Raw genomic sequence first — 23,837 nt, 5'->3', positions numbered from 1 at the left:
CATTAAATATCAGTCCCACTTCAGAGGTCTTCCCATTCTTGACTGGGTTAAATTCAGTAATTAATTTTGAAAACCAAAAACATGTGGCTATGTTCCATATTTTGTGTGCAACCCTGTTACAGCATGATTTTCAGTTTTAAAAAAACAAAAAACAAATCTGGCGCCCAGAAAAGTAAATAATTATAGACCCTTTGTACAGCATCACGCAGGAAGACAATAGAAAAAAAAAATTCAGTCCAGTTTTAACACAATTGTAGTATTGGCTGTATTCATTAACCTTGACCGTTTAACCCTGTGATCCATATCTATAACTACAGTTTTATAATGTTTTTATAATTTATAATATTTTGTCCTAGTTAGTCGCTGGCTAGCATTGTTGTTATTGTTGACTAGAATTATTATTGAGTAATTGATTGGTAATTGAAATAAGGGTTAAAAAAAATAGATGAAAAAGTTAAACAACAAAAGTTGAGTACTAAAGATAAAGCATTAAAAAAATAAAATGACAAATTTAGTTCTAAAACATGATAAATTACTAAAACATAAAATAAAATTTAAATATGAAAAAGCTCATTTAAAATATGAATAAATACTATAAGCCTTTAAATAATACTATAATAAAACTGCTTCTATAGTGACAGCTTAATTTAGGCTACATTTGCAAACCTGTTATCAATTCTTATGTTGTTGCTTTTTAAAGATGATGAATTGTATGAATTAATTTTTTGTAACAAAAAACACAAGAACTGTTTTTTTTCCTAAACGTATTTAGACACGTACTGAATATTAGTAACAGCACTGTACAACAATATATGATCAATTAGTTATGACAACGTGTTTTTACATTACTTTAACTCATAAGTTAAGCAATTTTCAAAGTTTTTATGTTATGCAAGATTCAACAAAAATTGTTAACATCAGTTTAATGTAATTTAAGTTAAAACGACCTAAACATCCAAGTTGATTGTACTAAAAAATTTTAAGGCTGCAAAAAAAAAAGATTACAGTGAGGGTGGAAAAAATGCAAATATATTTTATAAAAGTAAAACTTATAAACTAAACATATATAACAATATAAACTTATGTATATCTCTCTCTCTCTCTCTCTCTCTCTCTCTCTCTCTCTCTCTCTCTCTCTCTCTCTCTCTCTCTATATATATATATATATATATATATATATATATATATATAAATTTTATATAATTGTAAACTTTTTTTTCTGAATTTTAACCTCTTAGAGTTCACTGGCCTTTTGTTGAAGAAGAAAAAATATGATTTTAAACCTTTTTTTCTGACATTGTCTAAACAATTTGTTGCAATGACTTGATGTTCTGAACAGGTAAATAAATATCCGAAATGATTGACAGCAAGCTAAACACATTAATGGATAAAACAAACAATATAATGCACAACTTTAAACAGTTGATGTCCTCTTGAGTGGTTGATGTAAAAATGCCCAGAAACAATGGCTAAATATCTTGAAAATAAACAACTCAGCAACTCATTAAACACTCAACATTAAGTATTAATAAAATACATTGTATTATTGCGAGTACAAAATGACTTTCAGCATGAATGGATCGTTCAGAAGTGCTCCTGATTCCAGCTGTATCATGTCCACCAGATGTGCATGTCAGTCTTGATCAGAGCCGCTCTGTGTTGAAGCCTGAACGTCGTTCCCTCCTCGGTTTTGCAACCCTAATCATTTCATCAATCACAGATCAGTCAGTTAGCATGCTAGTTTAGTTGCTAGCACAACGTCATTGTTTTCGGTCACATGTTCAGGTATGATTTACCAACTGTTCCAAACCATCATATTATGAGTAAACGTCATTGACTTGGGTCAGTGCTTGGGTGTTTTATGATTCAGACACATTAAAGCAAACCATTTCCTAACAGATTCTGGCTAGACCTGCAAAACTCTTTCATGCTCTCATAAGACTTGATGTGAACCTGTACACTGGCACAGCATCTTAACAGCCTGGAAAAGTCTGTCCATCCAGCTGATAACTGGACCCAATGGACAGGGTGGAGTCTCAACCAGATGTGTCTTTGAAAGAGATATAAGGAATGGAGTCATTTGTGGCCATGCTTGTTTTTAAGGCGTAATGAGAAGTTGTGTGTTTAGGAAGTGGTTGCGAAGGGGGATTTCTTTCTCATTTATCAGAAATATGTGGGAATTGTTCGTGATCCAGCGCATGACACACGAGCAACACATGCTAGACTCTCAATAGCCATGATCTCATCCATTGGCTGTTTTTTTTGTTGACAATAAAATAAAGATGTTTAGTAAGACTGCGTAATGCAAACTGTGAACGCTCTGAATGAACTCAGACCCTATAGCGAACAAAACATCACAGGAAAGGAACAGATGAGCTTCTAGCGTTTCAGAATTTAACTGAATGAGGGGCGTATTAGAAAACTATGTAAACTACTCAGACCCTGTTGGTATTAAGATGTGTTTTGGTAGATCGGATCACAAGTGGACGACCCTAAATGCAGGTGTAAACGGGGTCTAAAACGTTTTGAGCTTGTCCCACATTCAGGGGTAGTCGAAAACACATACGAACGGATTGCTTTCGTAGAGTAAACGCTCATTTGGTCGAATGTGTTCAAACAGCCACAAAAGACCGTCTACTCTCCGCCTACTGAACTAGTGCGTAAACATTATGGGAAGCGCGCTAGCCAGACGGGATATAAACTTTGACGGCTGAAGACCCAAGTTTGGTTTGAAGACGAAAAACATACCAAACACAATGTTCTCTCTCCATTTCTGATTTATAACACGCACTAAGGTTGTTTTTCCTCTGGCGGTTTAGTTCGGAGCGGGGCATGGTTTGCATGAAAAATTGGTAATAATGTGAAATCTGTCATTCGGACCCCTGAGCACACCGGGGTACTGGACCCAAGACTACGAGCTGCTCTGAGTTCGTGCCGCGATTCAAGTGAATGAGAAAACGACCTACGCATGCATTTAACCGATTACGATATATTTAGTTCAATAAAACACATGTAAGGGATGGTAGTATTGATGATTTACCTTGAATACGAGCAAGACTGAGCCTGCAGTGTATTCACACATGCAATCAGTTCAGCAAATTAATGGCAATTCACTTTTCCCTCAAAAGATTCTGTTAACAAGCAGCAGAAAGCCTGCTTCATCCGACACACATACAGTAAACCCAAGTGCCGTTTACTCAGCTGAGCATACTAGCACCAAATTAATACAAAATGAACCAATATTTTGACCTCGTTCTGTTATTGTTGTATGTTACGTTAATATCATGCGGCGTACACATTTGTGATGACTTAAGTTGAACGCTAATGCGTTCGATGGGGTTCGATCAGTGGCGGTTCTACATTGAATTACACCCTGGGCGAGACCACCTTCGACCACCACACAAAATTATCCACAAACAGTCATATTTTATTATAACAACATAAGATAAAGAGAAAATTATATTTCTCAATTGCACAAATCCTCCATTACATCCAACATTGCCAAAAGACAATGGACACAATTCTGCACAAACTATGACAATGTAAGTTATCAGAATTTAAATATAGGCTAAACTATAAATGTGCCAAAAAAATATATACAATCAGATATATAAAAAAATCAACAAGAGCAGAGAGCACATTAAGAATAATATACAAATAAAATATAGAATAAATATTCTATAGCACAAATACTTTATCACACAAATGTGAAAACACACTAAAGAGATTCTAATTATTACACTATTGCACTAAGAACAGAACATTGGCTGTCATCATGAGGCCATTATAACTGTGTCATGAATATTTTTCTTGACCTCAACTACAGAGGTACAAATTGAATTTGTCATTAAAATGTCATTGTAGCTACCACTGTAGTTGAGGTCAAGAAAAGTATACATGACTTGAAACTACCTAGAGATTTGAAAATTCCATTGGCTAATTACAGGGCCTAACGTTAACCCAACCGATGGAAATTAATAATAACTGAACTTGTAACAGTTTTGTTGCAAAGCACAATATTATGGTGAAATTAGATCTCGTGTTTGTTGACTTAAAACCTAATTATTGTTGTATAAGCATAACAAGCATCATAGCAAAAAGGCTAAGAAACGTAAGAGACGAGTTACCCACAATTAACATTAGCCCTTCATTCATGACAACATGGATACCGTAATCATACCACAGAGAGAACAGTTGCATACCTTTATCTTTTGCTCGTTTCTACTCTTCTTCTTTTCCTTTTTTTTCTAAATTGTGCACCTGATGGCGTTGACCTTTTCCTGTCCATCAAGACTAAACCAATTCACCTTAGTGAGGTGACCCAGAAAATCGTTTTGTATTAGGCTACTTACTTTTATTAGCCATTTCACACAATTCAGAAAAATAAAAATTTGCAGGAACTATAGACCTGTATTTATAATATTATGAATGAAATGTGTGTTATTTTGGAAGAAAGTCGAGGTGGTGTGTGAGTCAGTGTGACTGACTTTACCCCACTAATTGCATTAGAGTATTGCTGATACAGTGCTCCTGCTACGCGCTGCCGCGCCGCCTCTGCGGGCGGTGTGTGTGAATGCTCTAATCTGTTAACATGGGCGCTGAAAAAAATATGCACTGCAAACGCGTGCAGTGTGAAACCGGCGTCACACACGACACCTTCTCTGTAAGCAGGGGCGCCAATTTGCCAGATAATGGAAAACGTCTCAGGTTACGACTGTAACCTATGTTCCCTGAGAACAGGGAACGAGACAATACGTCAACGACGCTATGGGGGAACGCCTCAGGCGTGACAGGTGTCTGAAATCACTATCAAATCACGTCAATCATATTGACCGGCGACAGCCCGTGAATCATTAGCGTGAATGATTAACGTGCGACCTGGAAGTATAAAGGGGCGCCTTGCAAACATGACAAATCACCTTATCGTCTGAAGGGACTGTACGGTAGGCAAGCCCCGCGGCATGGCAGGGAGACGTATTGTCTCGTTCCCTGTTCTCAGGGAACATAGGTTACAGTCGTAACCTGAGACGTTCCCTTTCGAAGGGAACTCAACAATACGTCAACGACGCTATGGGGAACGATATACCAACGCCGCCATGCTAAGGGGAGTGCATGCCAAGTGGCAGTGACAACTGTCAGAACCAGCAACTTCAAATGAAACGCTAGAACCACTCACCCTCAGGTCACACTGGGCTGTCAGTGACAGCATTCCCTACGGTCATAGCCCAAGCTACAGCCTCACAGAAAAACCTTCATAAACATGGTTAAATGAAAGGTCTACCTGGGCCGGCTCAGGGCCTGGAACCTCAGCTTCCAATTAGAAGGGGTCCCTTCTAGGGAATGTGGCTAGGGAACCCAAGGGAACCCCAGCCAGTCACTATTCAGGGGAACGTACTCACCCCGAAATGCCACCAGGACGGCCTGACCTGGCGCCAGTACATAGACACTTAGTCTGGCCAAATCCTGTCTGTCTGAAGACAGAGCCTCTGGACAAATGCCTTAAGTAAGGCATCCAACCCGAGGGACTGCGAAGCTGGCAGTGAACCACTCGGCCCGGATCTCAGAGACGGGATATCCCAGAGAGTATGACTCAGCATAGTGCTTTCCGACCCTTGCTAGCGAGGGGAGTTTCTCTACTCGATCCACGGATCAACCCAGTGTCTGTGTTTCAAAACACTGAGGAGGCCTGTGAAGGCCTAAGGGCTGATCTAACTGGGAGGCCTCACGAGAGGCCTACGACTGTCTGACCAGACTCAGGAAGCCGCATGCTCATAGAGACCCTCGTGAGGGGAGCACAAGGTCTGCCTGGTAGGCAAACCAGGCTGTAGGCAGAAAAGGTTCCGGGAGGGAACCTTTAGCAGAGAATGAACACTTTAGCGAGCCAGGGCGCAAGCTCGCCTTCAGCAGCTGCCTATTAATGCTAGCTGAAACTGATAGCAAGAGACCACTAGCTTCATAAACCCAGCACCACTAGGGAGCGTTACAGGGAGGCCCGGAGAGGCCTACTACCTGATCCTTTAGGGAGGCACGTGAGGCCTACTACCTGATAACCACAGTACGTGGGAACTCACCTTCAGGGAGGCCCGGTGAGGCCTGCTACCCTACGACCACAGTATATGGGGAGCTCACCTTCAGGGAGGCCTGGAGAGGCCTACTACCTGGTAACCACAAACTGTGGGAACTCACCACAGTACGTGGGAACTCCTCCTTCAGGGAGGCCCGGTGAGGCCTGCTACCTTACAACCACAGTATGTGGGGAGCTCACCTTCAGGGAGGCCTGGTGAGGCCTACTACCTGGTCACCACTATCTGTGGGAACTCACCTTCAGGGAGGCCTGGTGAGGCCTACTACCTGACCGTTCTCATTCAAGGAGGCCTGGAGGAGCCTACTACCTGATAATCACAGCATGTGGGAACTCACCTTCAGGGAGGCCTGGTGAGGCCTACTACCTGACAGCCAAAATATTTGGGAGCCCACATCCAGGGAGGCCCAGAGCGGCCTACTACCTGACAGCCGCAATATTTGGGAGCTCACATTCAGGGAGGCCCAGAGAGGCCTACTACCTGATAGCCAACGTAAGTGGGAATTCGCCTTCAGGGCGGCCGGGTGAGGCCTACTACCTGATAACCATCTTAAGTGGGAATTCACCTTCAGGGAGGCCTGAGTGGCCTACTACCTGATAACCACTGGTAGCTTTGAGCCCTGAGTCCGGGTGAAAGTATAAGGTGGCCTGCTAAGGCCAGCCAGCTGGGGACTCGCCTGTCAGGGAGGCCTGGTCGGGCCTACTAGCTAATAGCAAGTCATATTCTGCCATAAAGTACACTGTTGGAAACCATACTACACAGCATAATTCACTAATGGGCTTCCAGTAGCGCTATAAGGTATGTCCCACAATGTTGGGACTCACCTCCGAGGAGGCCTGTTTAAGGCCTACTACCCATCAGTGAGTCAACTGCCCGAACCACCAAGGCCAACCACGTAAAGTGAGCTGGCCTACAGTGCCCTCTGGGGGGCTGTCCAATCAAGGAGGCCTGCTGAGGCCTACTACCTAATGGCGCAGCCTTTGTTGGCAGAAAAACTGTTTACACAGCGCCTACAGCATCCTGGTGCCTAATCACATTGCCCATGGCAGTGTACTCCGCAAGAAAGCTAGCACCCTTAAAACAAGGGGAGTACAACATACGCCACTCTGCCTCAACGGAGGCCCCAGTTAGTCAGGGGCCTACCATCTATGCATGGGCGTCAGCTCAGGGCAATGCTCTGGCTTCAGGGGAGCGTACTTCGACCAAAGAAGAAGTGAAGCTTACTTCATACTCGACCCGAGCCATAGTGGTGCGAGGTGGGATAAAACAGAACTGGGAGTGAAGTGCTCAGACCTACCCTGTATCACAGGGGAATACTCACACCTCACCCTGAGGTTACCAGGGTGCGGGCCTGCCAGCGGCTCTAGGGGTGACAGAAATGTATCTGTGCCCAACCTAGGGGAGTGGGGCTTGAATGAAAGCCAACCACCTACAACCTAGCGCTCGAGCAGTAGCTCAGCGAGGTGAGTGAAGCCTAAACTGGCGGCCTAAATCCGTAGGCCAGTTCTGCATGGCAGGGTCGGGCAGGAAACCCAGTCTTCTTCGTGAAGCGAAAGACGGCCTAACCCTGCTCAATAAAGACATATATACCACGGAGGCCTGTTTGAGGCCTACCATGTCCTTACAAACCATCCTCAGCACCACGCTGCATTACTCTAGTCACCCCAGAATGCAGAGAAGGGGGCGGGCCTTGGCCTAACGACACCCACGGGAGGAGGCTGTTTATACAGGGATGCTAGAAACCAACATTCACACAGTGAAGGGTCAGAGGAAGAAATGCTAAAATTTTTAGCAGAGCGCCTCTATTATCCCTGGCACAGCCTAGGCCAGCTACAGAGGCGGCCCTGGTGAGGGCCAGCCTGCAAGCATAGATCTATCTGAGGGCTCGGAGGAGCCACAGCCTTACTAAAGAATATAGTCTGTATTATTCCATACAAAGGGCTGCAGAATCGCTCAGCCTAATGAAAACCCAAACAGAGCTCAAGGGGCGACATACTCAGGAAGAAGTCAAAACGGACCTGTGGGCCGGACATAAGATCTATCTGAAGCTCTAGCGTCAGTCAACACTCTAAGTAAAACAATTTAAAGAGAGAGACCAACCACTCTACCCTGAGGTGGCTAGCAGCCCGAAGGCTAACACAGTTACCGTTCTGGCCACCTAACGGGGAACTTCAGGGCCCTGATAATCCAATAAAGTTCTCTTACCTTATTACCTTGACATGACCCCATGACTCTATACAGGGAACGAGGTCTGTAAAGAGAGATATGTTATTTTTTAATCACAAAAAATACTCTTTGAAAAGACCAGCAGCTCACCTGCGGCGTGCAAAGTGAAGACTCGCCAGATAGTTCTTTACAAACCTGGGATCCGCCACTTTACATGCCTGAAAGGGGCGTTTCCACTAACCAAGCCTAGGTGGGCCATCAGAACATAGTTCTCATCATAGGCCCATCCCCAGGCCTGATGTTACGAACGCCTGGGGGTCAGAAGAGAGAGGGCAGATTTCGTGACCCTCCGGGGAGGTTATCCATTACCGACGCTGTGTGCGTTTGTGCTGGATAACCTCCCTCAAATCTCTTCTGTTGCGGGAGTCACGCCTTCTCTGCGACCTGCTCCTCAAGGGAGGGGGCGCATGAGAGGCGACACTGGCTCGCTGACCGTGCCTACGGTCCTCAGACCGTGAAGGGCCAGGCTCTCCCGCTTGCCAGGGTACGGACGCGGATCTCAGCGGTATACAAGTTTTAAACGCTGCTGAGCGCGCCTTCGCCTCCCTGAACTTCGCCACCACCGCCTCTACGGAGGTGCCGAAGAGTTCGGAAGGCGAAACCGGCGAATCGAGGAGAAAGGCTTTTTCTTTCTCCCCGATGTCGGCTAGATTTAACCACAGATGCCTCTCCGTGGCCACCATCGCCGCCATCGACCGTCCGATCGCGGCAGCGGTTTGCTTGGTGGCCCGGAGAGCCAGATCTGTGGTGCGGCGCAGCTCAGCCACCGCCTCAGGGGACATCCCTGCCCCCTGGTCGAGATCCCCCAGCAGGTCGGCCTGGTACGCCTGTAATACTGCCATGGTGTGCAGAGCAGCCCCGGCCTGACCTGCTGCCGTGTATGCTCTGCCATTCAAACGAGCCGTTGTTTTTAGCGGTTTGGATGGCAGGGTTGGAGCTTTCAATGTCGCTGCCCGCCCAGACACGAGATAGTTCGCGAACGTCTCGTCAATGGGCGGCATTGACACGTACCCATGCTCTCCGATCCCCTCGACATCAGCGAAACTGGCCCGCTGATGTCGGTGAATACGGGCAGAGTATGGGCTCTTCCATGCCCTCTCGATCTCCGTGTGAAGATCAGGAAGGAATGGAAGGCTCACCTGAGCTGGTGGTGTATGGCCGGGGAGAAACCGATCGTCGAGCCTACCGCGAGCGATCTCTCCTCTAGCGCGCTGCCAAGGCAGCTGCAGCCTATTGACAGCGCGCTCCATCACATCCACCAGCTCTGCATACACGGGGCAGGATGGCTGAGGAGGTTCAGGATCTACCTGATCATAAACCTCCTCAGCCATCTCCTGCGCGTCCTGAAGAGCATCAACTGCAGGTACAGTCGGTGAGTAATCTTCCCCATCGACCTGCAGTTCGCCCTCGTCAGCCGTCGAATCATCTGAGAGGTTAACAACCCTCTCGAGGCGATCGACGAGCTCCATCTGGGAGCCCCATGATTTAAGTCGCCGCTCGGCCTCGGCACGAGCGGGACCCGCGCCGTGAGGTCCAGACGCTGAACCCCCTTCACTCGAGAAGAGGGCCAGACGAGAGCGGAGCGTTTTAAGAGAAAAACGCTCGCAGTTAGCACAGAGGGCTCCCTCGAGAACCTCCCGTGCGTGCTCTTCACCCAAGCAAAAAACGCACAGCTCGTGTGTGTCGGCCGGTGTCAGAAACCTCGGACACGGGTCGGCACACTTACGAAAACAATCTGCCTTAGCTGTGCGTTTCATCTTTCTCTTACCTTCGTATACTTGAATAGCGTTTCAAACAAACAGTCCCTGAAGACGATGAGATGATTTGTCATGTTTGCAAGGCGCCCCTTTATACTTCCAGGTCGCACGTTAATCATTCACGCTAATGATTCACGGGCTGTCGCCGGTCAATATGATTGACGTGATTTGATAGTGATTTCAGACACCTGTCACGCCTGAGGCGTTCCCCCATAGCGTCGTTGACGTATTGTTGAGTTCCCTTCGAAAGGGAACCGCTTCGCGGCGCAGAAGGATTTTTTATTTTTTTTAGCTGCTCGTGCCGCCCCCTATGTGACATGAAAAACTGCCGCCCTGGGCGACTGCCCGGTTCGCCCGTGCCTAAAACCGCCACTGGGTTCGATAGAATCAAGTTGAGTGTGAAACTGGACCAACGCTGCAGGAGGCATCGGGAACGACCCAGCAAACGTGTTCGTCAATGTTTTTCCATCGTCATGTGGTACCAGAACATTTGGGAGTTCTAAATGTTGTCAACTAAACAAACTTTTTTTGTTGTCTGTCAGAACTGAGGTCGAGGAACAGCTCTGCGGTGTTCTGGGACGGTGGCGAGGCAGGAGCGTACCAGGCCTTACTGCTGGATGAGGACCGCGGGTGGCTGCTGGTCGGAGGCCGAGACCACATCTACATGCTGAACTCTGACAGCCTCACACAACCGGCACGCAAGGTCAGCGCACGCAAATACCTCAATCTGACAGCGCATGATGTCATTTACAGACCGAGAGGATAAGGGTCACTAAAGTGAAAACAGAGCATGATTACAATGCATTACTGTTCACATGAATCTTATGAAGTTACAGGACTCTGTCTAAAAACTGCACAGAAAATGATTTGTCCCTCAGTAAAAGTGTATAAAAAAATGCATCTTCTTTAGTTTTACAATTCTTAACTATACAAAATGTTTACAAAGTGGTTAACTCACAAACTGTTTTATTGCACAGCTCTATATACAAAGTTGGATATACAATATATTTACATAAAGCGATACATAAAGAGGTTACGTAGTTTTTTAAGTTAAACCAACGATATTTTTTTACAGCGTAAAATTTAAAAGCTTGCTAGCAACACCGCAAATCAAGGCTATAATGCTTAACTGTCATTACTGTATGTTTGCTTCATTAGTATATTGCCAGCTTATATAAATGTTAGGACGAAACATTCTTAAAATAATGGAACGTTCTTGTAACATTATTATATCTCGTAATGTTGAGAAGAAAATTTTGTTAAACATGTTTTAAACGTTGAGCAAACATTCAAATAACGTTCTCATGACATTTTCAAAATGATAAAATGGAATATTCATCTAATGTTCACATAACCACAAATAAATGTTCTTTATACATAAAAAACTATATTAGCATCCACACCAGCGGATTATATCAGTCTGTTTATTATAAGCGCCCGCTGCAGTTTTGTCGTCTGCCGCTTTAAATGCTCGAGCTCCTTAAACCAGGATGGATTCTTATTGGCTGTCAATGTTTTTATCGTTCACCAGCTGACAAAAATAATTCTAAAAATGATTCCAACGATATTGCTTCTCTGTTAAGTTATCGTTTTAGTTGTGGTGTGGACTCTGCTATTCGTTTATATAAAGAATGATTTTTAACTATCTTTATCATTATCATTATAGGTGTGAATAGGCCTATCTATTTATATTTATATCCAATCTTTGAACTCCACTATTATAGTTGACTATAGTAAAAACACTTTTTGTTCATTTTTACAAACGTAGGAAAGTTTGAAATTATTTTCTGAGGTAATCGACACAAGTTTACCTGAACACAAACGCTACTGTATGTACGCTAACCGATTTCATCATCAGAAATATGCATTGAAATGTAAACACGGATGCAGGCTATAGTATATATGCATTAGCGTAGCATGTTTTTCTACAGTTTTCAGGTCAACTATCATGGCCAGTTTAATAACGCAGATATTTGAAGGTATCTCTATCGCCCCCTTGAGTACGGAGGTTTGCATGTTAAGTAAAGTGCTTGCAATGTGTTGGCCAGACATTCGTATCTGCATTTACATACTTCATTCTCCACTATTCATCACAGCTAAATAAACATTACATTTGGTTCAATATTAATTGATTCTGTCTTTTATAATAGTGAAATACCAAAAGATGCCTGTAAGAAATGATGAGGTTAAACGTAAGGTCATGGCACAGTCATTCATACGTGATCTTCATAAGAACTAAAGCACGCCAGGTTCTCGATCTTCCAATTATATCATTATGTACAGTGGGCTGATTGCCGGCTAATGATTAGGTCAATACCTGAACATTATTCCCACATGGGAATGATTACAGTTTGAGAGGCATGTAGATTGTTGAGTGATGATGGTATTGCACCAAGGATTATTACTTGTTGTACACATTTTTTACAAGAACATTAATGTGATGCACAATATTTTTTTAAAAAGGAATCAATTAAAAAGGGGTGTAGGACATTTTAGTAATAATTATTACTAGGTCCTGGATATTATTATTCAAACTTATAGTACTATTAAACTAGTTATTAAATAATATATTTATATATCAATATATTTTTGAGTGTTTAAGCACATAGCTTTCTCTGCTTTACAAACCGCCCTAACTTACAACTATAATATGTTTTTTTATTATGCATTATTTTCTGTTCTTTGGGAAAACTCTCTTCTATCTTTATAGAATCCTTGGGAAAACTCTCTTTTATCTCTTTTATTTTTAGATTCACTGGCCAGCTGGACAGGAACACATCGAACGCTGCAAATATGCAGGAAAGAATCTATCGGTAAGACGCTACAACTTTAAAAGGGCACAAATGGAGAAAAAAGCTTTCAAGGACCCATTGATGCCTTTTTAATAAAGTGATCTCACAGACCGAGATAAGAATAAAAGCTGAAAAGAATCATATTTATAGCTTTATGGGGGGAGTATATTTCAAAGTCTTAAGGGAGTGCAAGTCTGAAGTTTTAACATAATTCCCCCCTGCAATAACAGACGAAAATCAGTAGGTGCATTACTGTGTGATTTAAACCGCTTCAAATCCACCTATCCTCACAAATACTCTTTAAAATCAGGCTTTTAATCACATACCACATGTATCTCTCAGATGGACTGTGCCAATTACGTGAGACTCCTACAGCCCTTCAATAAAACTCATGTCTATGTATGTGGAACCGGCGCGTTCCACCCACTATGCACCTACATTGACCTGGGACACAATCTTGAGGTGAGCAGTCAATCTTTTTAGACCCTTGACCAGTGTGAAATACAGTAAACACATTTTAAGCTTGACATCTTGTATATATGAGCACCGACAGGGTGAATTGGTCCCAACAGAGGCTTATTGACACATAAAGCTGAACTAATACTGAGGGTAATGGTGCAAACAAAGTGACAGTCTTTGTCTTGGTGTCCTAGAAACCAACTTTCCGGCTTCTCAGCCATGTTGGAGAATCCGGGAGAGGAAAATGTCCCTTCAGTCCGCATGAGACATTTACCGCCCATCTGACAGGTGAGTTTCCTGACCCTACACCCTAAACACATCGTCCTCAAAAACAACCCATCAGCCATTTGCAGGCGGTAAACGGAAAAATGCACAAAACTGTGCATTTGTTAGATGTACTCCCATATGAGTCAATAAATCTGTAAAGCTCTGGACCAGATGTTAGTTTGCACAGGGCAATTTTGAAGTTCCCCCAGTAAACAGATTTGTCACCCATTTTTGACTCCAATGAGCACTTACAGTAATAGGCAGTAAAAAAGTTTTAAAAAATGCCCCTGTTACAGTGTGGTCAGGAAAAGAAACCCAGCTGCAAAAATTGATAATATATTTCAGGGTTTTTTTTCTAAAGCATGTACACCCCAGATGGTCATAATGCATAAACCATATGCTACCTAATTAAAGGCTATTACTGCAACTGGAGACCTTTTTGACCATTTAATGATGCCTCTGGAATAATCGAAATTTCCTTTTCACACAAGCTGCTGTAAAACAGAGTATTTTGACTAAGGATCTGGAGTCAGAGGGTAGAATCATTAAAAATGAGCTATGTATCATAGAAAATCATTTGTCATTCTGAGTCGTTCTGGATGTGATTTTGTGTATATACTCACCTTAGATGGGGACCTGTACGCTGGGACGTCCGTAGATTTCATGGGAACAAATGCCGCCATTTTTCGCACATCTGTGCATAGCAGCAATCAACACTATATCCGCACTGAAGCTTACCAGGACCACTGGCTAAATGGTGAGAAGTGAAATAAAACATTCATTGTTTTTATTGTGTATGCAAAAACTGCATGGCCTTGGTTTTCAAACTGGGCTGGTAGAGAAAGTGATCTAGTTGTATTTCATTGATAAATAAACAACAACTGAACAAGCATAAGGGTCTAATATACCTGGAGACAGCTATTGTTTTGGATTTCCATTAATCTCAATGGCAGTTCCTCAGCTGGCAAATGCAGCCTAGAAGTACATAACCTGGATGCTGCCATGTTTACTTTTTCATACAAAATCTAAAAAAATAAATAAAAAAAGCAATGTACTACATGTACTACACATTTAAATTACTTTATTACTTCTTTTTGAATTCATTTCTTTAGTTAGCATGCATGCTAACACCTAACTAACTATTTTTGGATACTGCCAGCAAGTTAGGCTGTTAGATTAGTGTATATTTGTAGCAGTGCTATAAAGGAGGATAACTGAAAATGCTATGCTGATTATCTAAAAGAAATGTATAAACAGCCACCAAGAGAAGTTTTTTTTTAGCCAATCGCCTGTGGTATATGTCATGTGAATTATCAGTCAATATTTGAACTTCCTGCAACAGAAAGGAATTTTATTTTCACTTTAATAAACATTTTGTGATTAATATGTTGTTTGCAAATAACTTAGTAATTGCGTTACTCCCTAAAAGGGTAACTAATTGCATTTGTTAGTAAAAATTTTTGGTTAGTAACGTTAATTTTGCGCTACTTTTTCTCACCTGGGCTGAGCTGCTTATTTGGTTTTTAATGACAAAAACTGTTTTTGGCAAGTTTGGAAAGTTTAACACTCTTTCTTCAGCATTAAAAAGAAAAATTAAACACAAATGTGATGCGTCTTAAGCAAGTCATTTTTCCTTGTATAGCTGAATTGGATCATCAAAGGTCAGAATGAAAGACATTAGTTAATAAAGTGAGATTAAATATATAACGTATATTAGTGTTATTTAACATATTTTGCAGGTTTGCGTAATATTCTGAGTTTGCATTTCACTGTTTTTATTGATTTTGAGGAATACTGAATCCTCTCAACATGGAAACAGGAGAGCTATCAGTCAATACATGGGAAAACAAAGTAACGTGCTTTACTTATTTGAAAAAGTAACTCAGATATTTTATTGTAAACTTAAAAGTAATGCAATACTTTACTAGTTACTTGAAAAAAGTAATCCAATTACGTAACTCAAGTTACCCCAACACTGCTTATATATATATATATATATATATATATATATATATATATATATATATATATATATATATATATATATATATATATAGTCTAAGTATCTTTAAACATTAGCAGGTTTTAAGGATGTGTAGTGATTTGTTCAAAAATACAAGAAGAAATACTGGTATAGAAATTGTTGGCAGTGGATAAGCAGGAGGTGTATGTTCTGAAATGTTAGCAACTCACTGTTTTGGGGGGCTTGTGCTTGTGCTGGTGCTGCCTAATTAACTTGTGTTACTTCCTCCACCCTCACTCTCTCTGATGCCAAATTCTTTTCACAGAGCCAGAATTTGTGGGATCATATTCCATCCCTGACACTCACAGCTTGGACGATGAAAAAGTCTACTTCTTCTTTAAAGAGACCGCCGTAGAGTCCAACCAGCTCGACAAGCGTGTCTACAGTCGGGTGGCCCGTGTCTGCAAGGTGAGTGCCAAATCCAGCGCCGTAATGAGCCAATAAAAACATGAAATAGATCCAAAAGACCTTTGTTTGGTATGCAGAATCAATGAGTCTTTTGTAGGCATTAATGAATGGACGTGTAGGCCTCGGTATCATCTGTTGCACAGTACTAGCAGCAGCCGCATGTACCTAATAATGAAAGAATGATGTGTTTGTTTGAGAGTAATTAAACACTAATCTAGCAACAAATCTAGCAAACTAGGTTTTCAGTACAGGGTTATCTTATCGGAGCATTCTTGAAGCGCTTTTAATATTTCACATTTACATTTACATGTAGTCATTTAGCAGACGCTTTTATCCAAAGCGACTTACAACTGAGGACTAAAGACAAGTCAAGTCATTGTCAAGAGGCAAAAACAACACAAGAAGTGCTCAAAATACAAAGTTCAGGCATTGCTCAGAGTAGCATAAGGCAGGATTTGAAGGAAAAGGAAAGATTTTTTTTGTTTGTTTTTTGTTAGGTTACGTGCTCATGATGAGTTTTCAGTTGTCTATTGAATGTTGTCAGGGATTCTGCATTCTGGACGAGGGTGGGGAGATCATTCCACCAGCATGGAACCGTGAATGATTGGAACCGTGGATTTAATTTATTTAACGCTGTATTTGTTTGTAATGTATGAAAATGTAATGTATTTGATATTTGCTATTGAGATAGTGTCATTGCTTACGGCTTGAATACACTACACAATTTTTGCACCAATTTGCAGTCTTGAGGATTCAACGCTGGTTGCCAAAAGTCAGATTTATGGGATTTGGAATTGACAGATTTCAAAGAAAATCATGTAGTGTATGTTGGGCATAGAATCCAATGTTTTTCGCTTCAGACTATGATTCCATCCAACATGTTTGATATTTTGAGTCGATTTTACAACACATATTGTTTTTATTTGTCATGCATCTCCTAGCAAGGAGCCACATGATGTTTCTTTGTGAGTATGGTGTGGTGTGTTTGGAAAGGCTTAAATGTCTGGTAGTGAGTGATCCTTAGTCATTTAGTGTATTATGCCCAGTTTTTCCTCTGTAACCATTTATGATGTCATTACGTGCATGATGCCTAGATTTTAAAAGTTGTGTAGTGTATTGAAATCAAGCTCTATGTGTTCATAAGAATGACATAGGAGGAAAACGAAGCTTGATCAATCGCTGGAGCACCTTCCTGAAGGCCAGGCTGGTGTGCTCAGTACCAGGACCTGGAGGCATGGACACACACTTTGACGAACTGGGTATGTTTACACACTCTAATCACACTTCAATCACCCATTTGTTATAGTCAACATGAACTAAAAAAATCACCCCAGTTATACTTTCTGCCCATTTCTTATGTTTAGAGGACATATTTCTTTTGGAGACCAAAGATCCACAGAATCCAGTCTTCTATGGTGTCTTCTCCACTTCCAGGTAGGTTCATTGCCTGGAAAGTCTGTCATTCATAGGGTCACCACCCAATAATCCTCTTAACTTTTTAGAACGACATTCCTGTCAATGTTATATTTGTTTACCTCAATTTCTGCATGGGCTCCATCCAAATCAGCCAATCCGTCACGCTCATTCCCATTTAACTAACCCTTCAGGTTCTCAGACCTCCCTTGTTCGTTCCAAGAACCTAAATCTGATTATCTTAGTTTATCTTGTGAACTGACATCAGTATTAAAACGCCCCTAAAATCAACAGTGTGGTCACAGGATGGTCTCCGTCCCGCCCGATCCATCTAGAACAATCCGTCTCGGTGCTCCCACCCGAGGAATGGATAGCTTGAGGCCATAAGGGGGGGTGAAAGGTCACAAAGCTTGAAGAAATCTGTTATTCTAACCTGGCATCTGACTAATACATGTTTCCTTTTCAAAAGCTCTGTCTTCAGAGGTTCAGCCGTTTGCGTTTATTCCATGGCCTCCATCCGAGCTGCCTTCAACGGGCCCTTTGCGCATAAGGAGGGGCCCGATTATCGCTGGATGGAGTACAAGGGGAGGATCCCTTATCCACGGCCAGGGACGGTGAGTTCTCAACATGGAGGAATTATGTTTGGCAGGGTTAGAGAAGATGATATTTCATTTGAAGGGATGCTTCTTTTTGCTTTCTGTTGACAACTTGAATAACTTTGGGTTGAGTCTAACTGTTACCTTGATGCTGCTATCACAAGTGCACGCAAGATTTGAGATCTATGGTTAGTTCTGGATTGCAGAAGTGTTGGGGCAGCTTCGAAACCATGCGGCCAGTCACTCCTCGCACTAACTGCACTGGCTCAAGGGGGCCGTAAAAGTGTCGTCAAGCACTCTAGGGGTCACGTGTCTGGGCAGTTTGTGAAGTGGACTTTTAGTGGTGAGGTCTCCAGAAGGAAGTCAATTATCAGGGCTTTGAATTCTGCTCCATTAATTCGCAAAGTCACAACATCAGAGTTGACCTGAACTCTTGAGTAGACAGATTAACCCTTTCAAATTATGGGGTTTAATGACTAGAAGGTGCAGTTAAGATCATGTTGAAACTAAAGGAACCTACTTTAGACTCATTTTACATGTAAAATGTTTCTATTTCATTCAGATGCCATGTTCATCCCTGCTGAAAAATCCAGCATGAAATCATGTTGGTTCAGGCTGGTTTATGCTGATTAGAGCTGGTATAGTGCTGGTCTAGCTGGATGACCAGAATAGATGACCATGCTGTTCTAAAGCAAAACTGAGCTGGTATAAATGGTCCACCAGCTCTCCCGCTTCCCATGCCATGTTTGCCAGCTTTACAAGGTCATGACCAGTGTTGGGCAAGTTACTTTTAAAAAGTAATTAGTTACAGTTACTAGTTACTTCTTCCAAAAAGTAACTAAATTAGTAACTGGTTACTTCACAAAGTAACTATTTCGTTACTTTCAAGTAAATTTTTAAATGCTCAATTTTGACCCAACCTTATTTATGATAATTGAATATGATTATCTGATTATTATAATGAAATGGACACTTAATACAATACATTATTAACAGAAACAATGTACACAAATCTAAACTATTTTAATGTGGCTGTGGGACAAAGTGAGACTAGCCTCTAATCAAATGCCATGTTTTTTTTTACACACGAACAATATACAGTAATCATCAGAGATGCACGCGATTACGTTTAGAAATAGACAAGACTTGTTTCCAAATCCACCAAGCAAAGATATCCTGTCAATTTATAAACTTTTATAAAACCAGCCAATCAAATCACAATGATCACATCCAAAATAAAATAGCCTATTTAAGATATATAAAAACTGCAAAGCGTCTAATTTGTAAAAAAAATATATTTATGCACGAAATCCAGCATAAACTCCGGTACAATCTGCATATTTTTAAAGTCTCAAGACAGTTGTTATATAGCCTTTATGTTAAAATATTTAATTTTGGATGTGTTCATTGTGATTATACCGGCTGGGTTTGTAAAAGTTGTAGAATTTACAGGATATCTTTGCTTGGGCCATTTGGAAACCAAGCTTGTCTATTTCCAAATGTAATCGCGTGCATCTCTGATGATTATACTGTGTGTGTTGAAAAAACACAGATTAAACACACTCGCAACAGACACAACCCAAAGCAGAGACGTTATAGCGTTGCCAGCGTCACTGATGAGATGGACTCACTTGCTTCAGTGGATTAAATGACTGACAACAGAAGATTCCTTTAAAACTGCATTTCTCAATATGGAAAAATAAGAATTATGATGCTTGCTACACTATGATCTCAAACAGTGGCCAAAATCCACATCTGCACAAATCTTTCGACTATTTTTACCTTAGTCTGTGACTGTTATGCCAGATTCTCCACAGGGTTCCAGAATATGAGCTTAACTATGTGTCCGATGTCCCTTCAGTGTCCGAGCGAGACCTACGACCCATTGCACAAGTCCACCCGTGATTTCCCAGACGATGTTGTGAGCTTCATGAGGGCCCATCAGCTGATGTGGGAGCCAGTGGTGCCCATCCACAAGCATCCAGTCTTTACTCGGATCAACGCACCCTACAAGCTAAAGAAGCTTGTGGTTGACAGGGTTGATGCAGAGGATGGCCAATATGATGTCTTACACCTTGGCACAGGTATGTTGGAAAGTGGTTAACATGTTCAAAGAGCTGAATCTTTTATACTAGTAAAAAAGTGTGACAACTACAGTACAACTCGCATCAGTTGTAGACACAGTGTTAGACCTAAATTGCACTACAAATGTGTAAGTCTTCTAGATAGGCGACCAGATCCGGTAAACGCCATCAAAGATGTTCCCATGCTGGTCAGTGTTCTTGTTGCCTGGGATCATCCTAACATTCCGAGGAGCCAGTGTTTCTTTTCCTGTCTAACATTTGTCCTGCTGGACTGATGGATGTGTGCTTGAACTCTGCCACATCTAAGTGAATCATGTAGGACAAATAGATACTCTGTCCAGGTCAAATATGCTTAACCTCTGTGTACAGAGAGCAGACTTGCAATTTTACACTGTGTAGGACTAGAACAGTGTAACAGCTGCCAGCCCTCAGGGGGCTGGATACACACGCCAAAAGCCAGTGCTCACTTACCATGGTAACTAAGGAAGGGTGCATTATGGGATATATTTAAAGGTTATGGTTAATGTGAATATCTATCTATCTATCTATCTATTGAAATTTCACACAGTTTATCTTCTGTATCTCTAGATGACGGCAAAGTAATAAAGGTGGTCTCTGTACCTAAAGAGAACTGGGAAACTGAAGAAATAATTCTAGAGGAGTTGAATGTCTTCAAGGTAATTGAATAAGATCTAATTCTCTCTCTCTCTATCTTTCTCTCTCTCTCTCTCTTTCACTCTCTCTCCCTCTCTTTCTCTCTCTCTATCTCTCTCTCTTTCTTGCTGGTTTGTCATGCCATCTGCTGGACTCCCTCATGACCCCTGACCCTGGGCTTTTATTGGTTGTTGTTTTCATGTCAAGCACTTCCCAAACAAAAATAACTCCTAAAGAAGAAAAACAGATTGCTCTAAGATTTCCCATGGCTGTCTACTTAAGTGACCAAACCCAGGGGCAGGACGGAGAGGCAACAAAAACTCAGAAATATTGATTTGTATTGATACTGATATACTAATACTGAATACTGATTTATCTAAAACATTAGACAACGAGGAATTTGTCAGTTTTGCTCTGTGGATGGAGGGAATGTAAGTAATCAAAAGTCAACTGGTTAAATATGAGATTCCTGAAGAGTTTCTGTAGTATAATGATTTATTTATAATAGCATTTAGCTTATCATTTCTTAAAAATATATGTAGTCCTTGCCCCTCATGTGCTGTATGTTAAGTCTTCTATAGTCAGACAATAACTTTGTGTGAGGAACAGACCAAAATATCACTAACAATTTAAATTATTCACTGAATACCACTGAATCCCTCAAATCTATTTGTTTTTGACCAAAACACACAAAAAATGGTATGTACATTATCAATAGCTAATATGTCAAGTATCAGTCAAACCTATCAGGAGACATATGATAGCAGACATTGCCCACCAGCATCCCACCGGCCATTTTGAGAGCCAGAGTGGTTTTAAGAGTCAAGGCTCATTTGCTGCTGTATATGAAAGAGAAACGAACCAATGGAGCTGAAAGCTTTAAAACATTCACAAGGGCCTGTTATGATGAGCTGCTCTTATTCAGCGCCAACAATGCGTGTCGTCCCCCACTTTGTTCGTGAGTTGATTCATTTTATGTGTTGACATTTTTCTTCCTCTCTTTTTTGGTTCTGTAGACTCCGACCCCAATACTCAGCATGGAGCTCTCCACCAAGAGGGTAAGGGGATGTGTTTGGTGGGTGGTCACTAAATAATGCTATAAGGACTTCGCTTTAACAAGATTATGAGCTTCAAGATTCTGCTTTCAAACCCGCCACATATCCTCATTTTTTATTTGATTTCTTCTCTAGCAAGTGCTGTTTGTAAGCAGTGATGAGGGTGTCGTCCAGCTGCCGGTGCAGAGATGTGATCTCTATGGTAAAGCGTGTGTAGACTGCTGTTTAGCTCGAGACCCATACTGCGCTTGGGACGGCTCCTCCTGTACTAACTACTTCCCCAGCAACAAAAGGTACAACTAATTCTACTAGTTGACATGAAGTTACAAAGTTATTTACAGTTAGTTGAATGTCTGAAGTGGACTATTGAAATAAAGTGAAATCTTATTTATTATTGACCTAAATAATAATTCTGAAAACCACCAGCAAACCTTTGAAATAATGCATCTGAGGGTTGGTCCAAAGGTGGCTAATATCCTCTTGTGGTCCGCAGGCGCGCCCGGAGACAGGATGTGAGGTATGGAGACCCCTGGAGCCAGTGTCAGGACATGAGAGACGGTAATAAATCACACTGTGTTCACGACTCTTCACCATCAGGTTGTATATGATATTGCCCAGTCCTGGAAAAAAATAATGCGCACTACTCCCTCTAGTGTGCATAATGGATACTAACACATGCTAAGATGTGTGCACCAGTTCAATATGAAAAACAAACTGATTCTGTTTACTTTCTTAATGGAAGTTTTTGGTGTTGCTGTGACAAATTATTAAAACATGATTCAAAGAAATAATCAAAATAAACTTTTAGGAAGCTAAATATCCTCATATATTCACAGTGAAGATTTTTTTCATTCGAGCGGTGTTTAGATAAATATGTAAATATGCTGCACGCTTTCCTCTCAATAACAAAATAAATGCAACAAAAATTACAGTGAATGTTTACATCTCCACGTCAAAAAGGGCGAAACTTTTGGTTAAGTTCGCTTTGGCCAAACAAACTTTCATTTGGCCTGATTTTGTTCGAAATTATGTCACCCCAGTTTATTCTTTAATTTTGCTTGAAGTATATCAGGCCTTACAAATTTTTCATAAACACTTTTTGTTATGTTGGTTGAAACTCTCTTCACATCCTGATGGCAAACAATAATATAAGTGGTCTAAAAATTAAAACATATCTTCTGTGGAAGTATCAGGACCAAAAAATGTTCGTCCAATCATTGCATTTGGTCCGAATGGATGTTCTACCTGCCTGTCAGCATATGTATTTCCATACCTCCGTGCACATGCTCACGCAGACATCACGTGTCATCAGTGCTTTCTGTAAGGCTAAGCAGAGTTGTAGACAGACGTCAGTCGCTGAGCACCACAAACAAACAGCAGACGCCTTTACAGTTCCTGCTGAACCAAAACAACAAGTTTATGCTACGTTCATGTCATGCCATAACCGTAATTACGAGATGGCTATCCGTGACGTTCTACTCAGAGCTGTTCACATCAATACTTGGATTTATGCGTTTCTGTCAACATTATCAATGCTGAAATTAATCTGCAGCAGTCAGGTGGTACAACTATATCTGTAATTTGTTTGTGTTCATTATCATTGTAATGTTATGTGCTTTGATACATGAGGTAGTTTAGCGTCTCTCGTCTTGTGATGCTTTGCTCCTTGCTGTGTGCGTTCATGAGTTTTGAAGAAGGCATGACTTTGGAGATGCTCTGAAGGGAGGGTGGGATCTTACGCTTTCAAAGTTAGCTCACTATTGCTAACCTCACCGAAATTGCCTACCCTGCCTTTAAAAGGGTCCATTCCTCTCTGCAGGTTCAGAGCAGCCTGAACTGAAGACGGTATACGGCGTGGAGACGAACTCAACCTTCCTGGAATGTGTCCCACGTTCACCACAAGCCACAATCAAGTGGATAATTCAGCCAAACAACCAGAACAGCAAAGAGGTCCGTCCACATCCTGTTTTTAGAAAAGATTTAATCGTAAACATTTGTAAACTGATAAGTAGACACACAC

At 41.6% G+C, this 23,837-nt stretch overlaps 2 protein-coding genes across 5 annotated transcripts in view; one reads left to right on the top strand and one right to left on the bottom strand.

Moving 5' to 3' along the window:
• rpl32 (ribosomal protein L32) overlaps positions 1-23,837 on the bottom strand; it is a 251,962-nt gene that overhangs the window by 91,450 nt on the left and 136,675 nt on the right. The window lies entirely within an intron of this gene.
• Positions 1-23,837, top strand: part of LOC143736236 (semaphorin-3D) — an 80,146-nt gene that overhangs the window by 54,386 nt on the left and 1,923 nt on the right. For all 4 annotated transcript variants that reach the window (XM_077226951.1, XM_077226954.1, XM_077226953.1 and 1 more), the window contains 15 exons: positions 10,609-10,769; positions 12,817-12,879; positions 13,201-13,320; positions 13,512-13,605; positions 14,213-14,341; positions 15,873-16,015; positions 17,160-17,274; positions 17,380-17,449; positions 17,898-18,042; positions 19,886-20,108; positions 20,697-20,785; positions 21,779-21,820; positions 21,953-22,110; positions 22,311-22,375; positions 23,637-23,767. In XM_077226951.1, the coding sequence (XP_077083066.1) occupies positions 10,609-10,769; positions 12,817-12,879; positions 13,201-13,320; positions 13,512-13,605; positions 14,213-14,341; positions 15,873-16,015; positions 17,160-17,274; positions 17,380-17,449; positions 17,898-18,042; positions 19,886-20,108; positions 20,697-20,785; positions 21,779-21,820; positions 21,953-22,110; positions 22,311-22,375; positions 23,637-23,767 (1,748 nt within the window). The remainder of the gene's footprint in view (positions 1-10,608; positions 10,770-12,816; positions 12,880-13,200; positions 13,321-13,511; positions 13,606-14,212; positions 14,342-15,872; positions 16,016-17,159; positions 17,275-17,379; positions 17,450-17,897; positions 18,043-19,885; positions 20,109-20,696; positions 20,786-21,778; positions 21,821-21,952; positions 22,111-22,310; positions 22,376-23,636; positions 23,768-23,837) is intronic.

Source organism: Siphateles boraxobius, unplaced genomic scaffold (genome assembly GCF_051911475.1).
Source record: "Siphateles boraxobius isolate OS27281-9 unplaced genomic scaffold, OSU_SipBor_1 13, whole genome shotgun sequence".
Classification (NCBI taxonomy): domain Eukaryota; kingdom Metazoa; phylum Chordata; class Actinopteri; order Cypriniformes; family Leuciscidae; genus Siphateles; species Siphateles boraxobius.
This window is presented reverse-complemented; position numbering and strand designations above follow the sequence as displayed.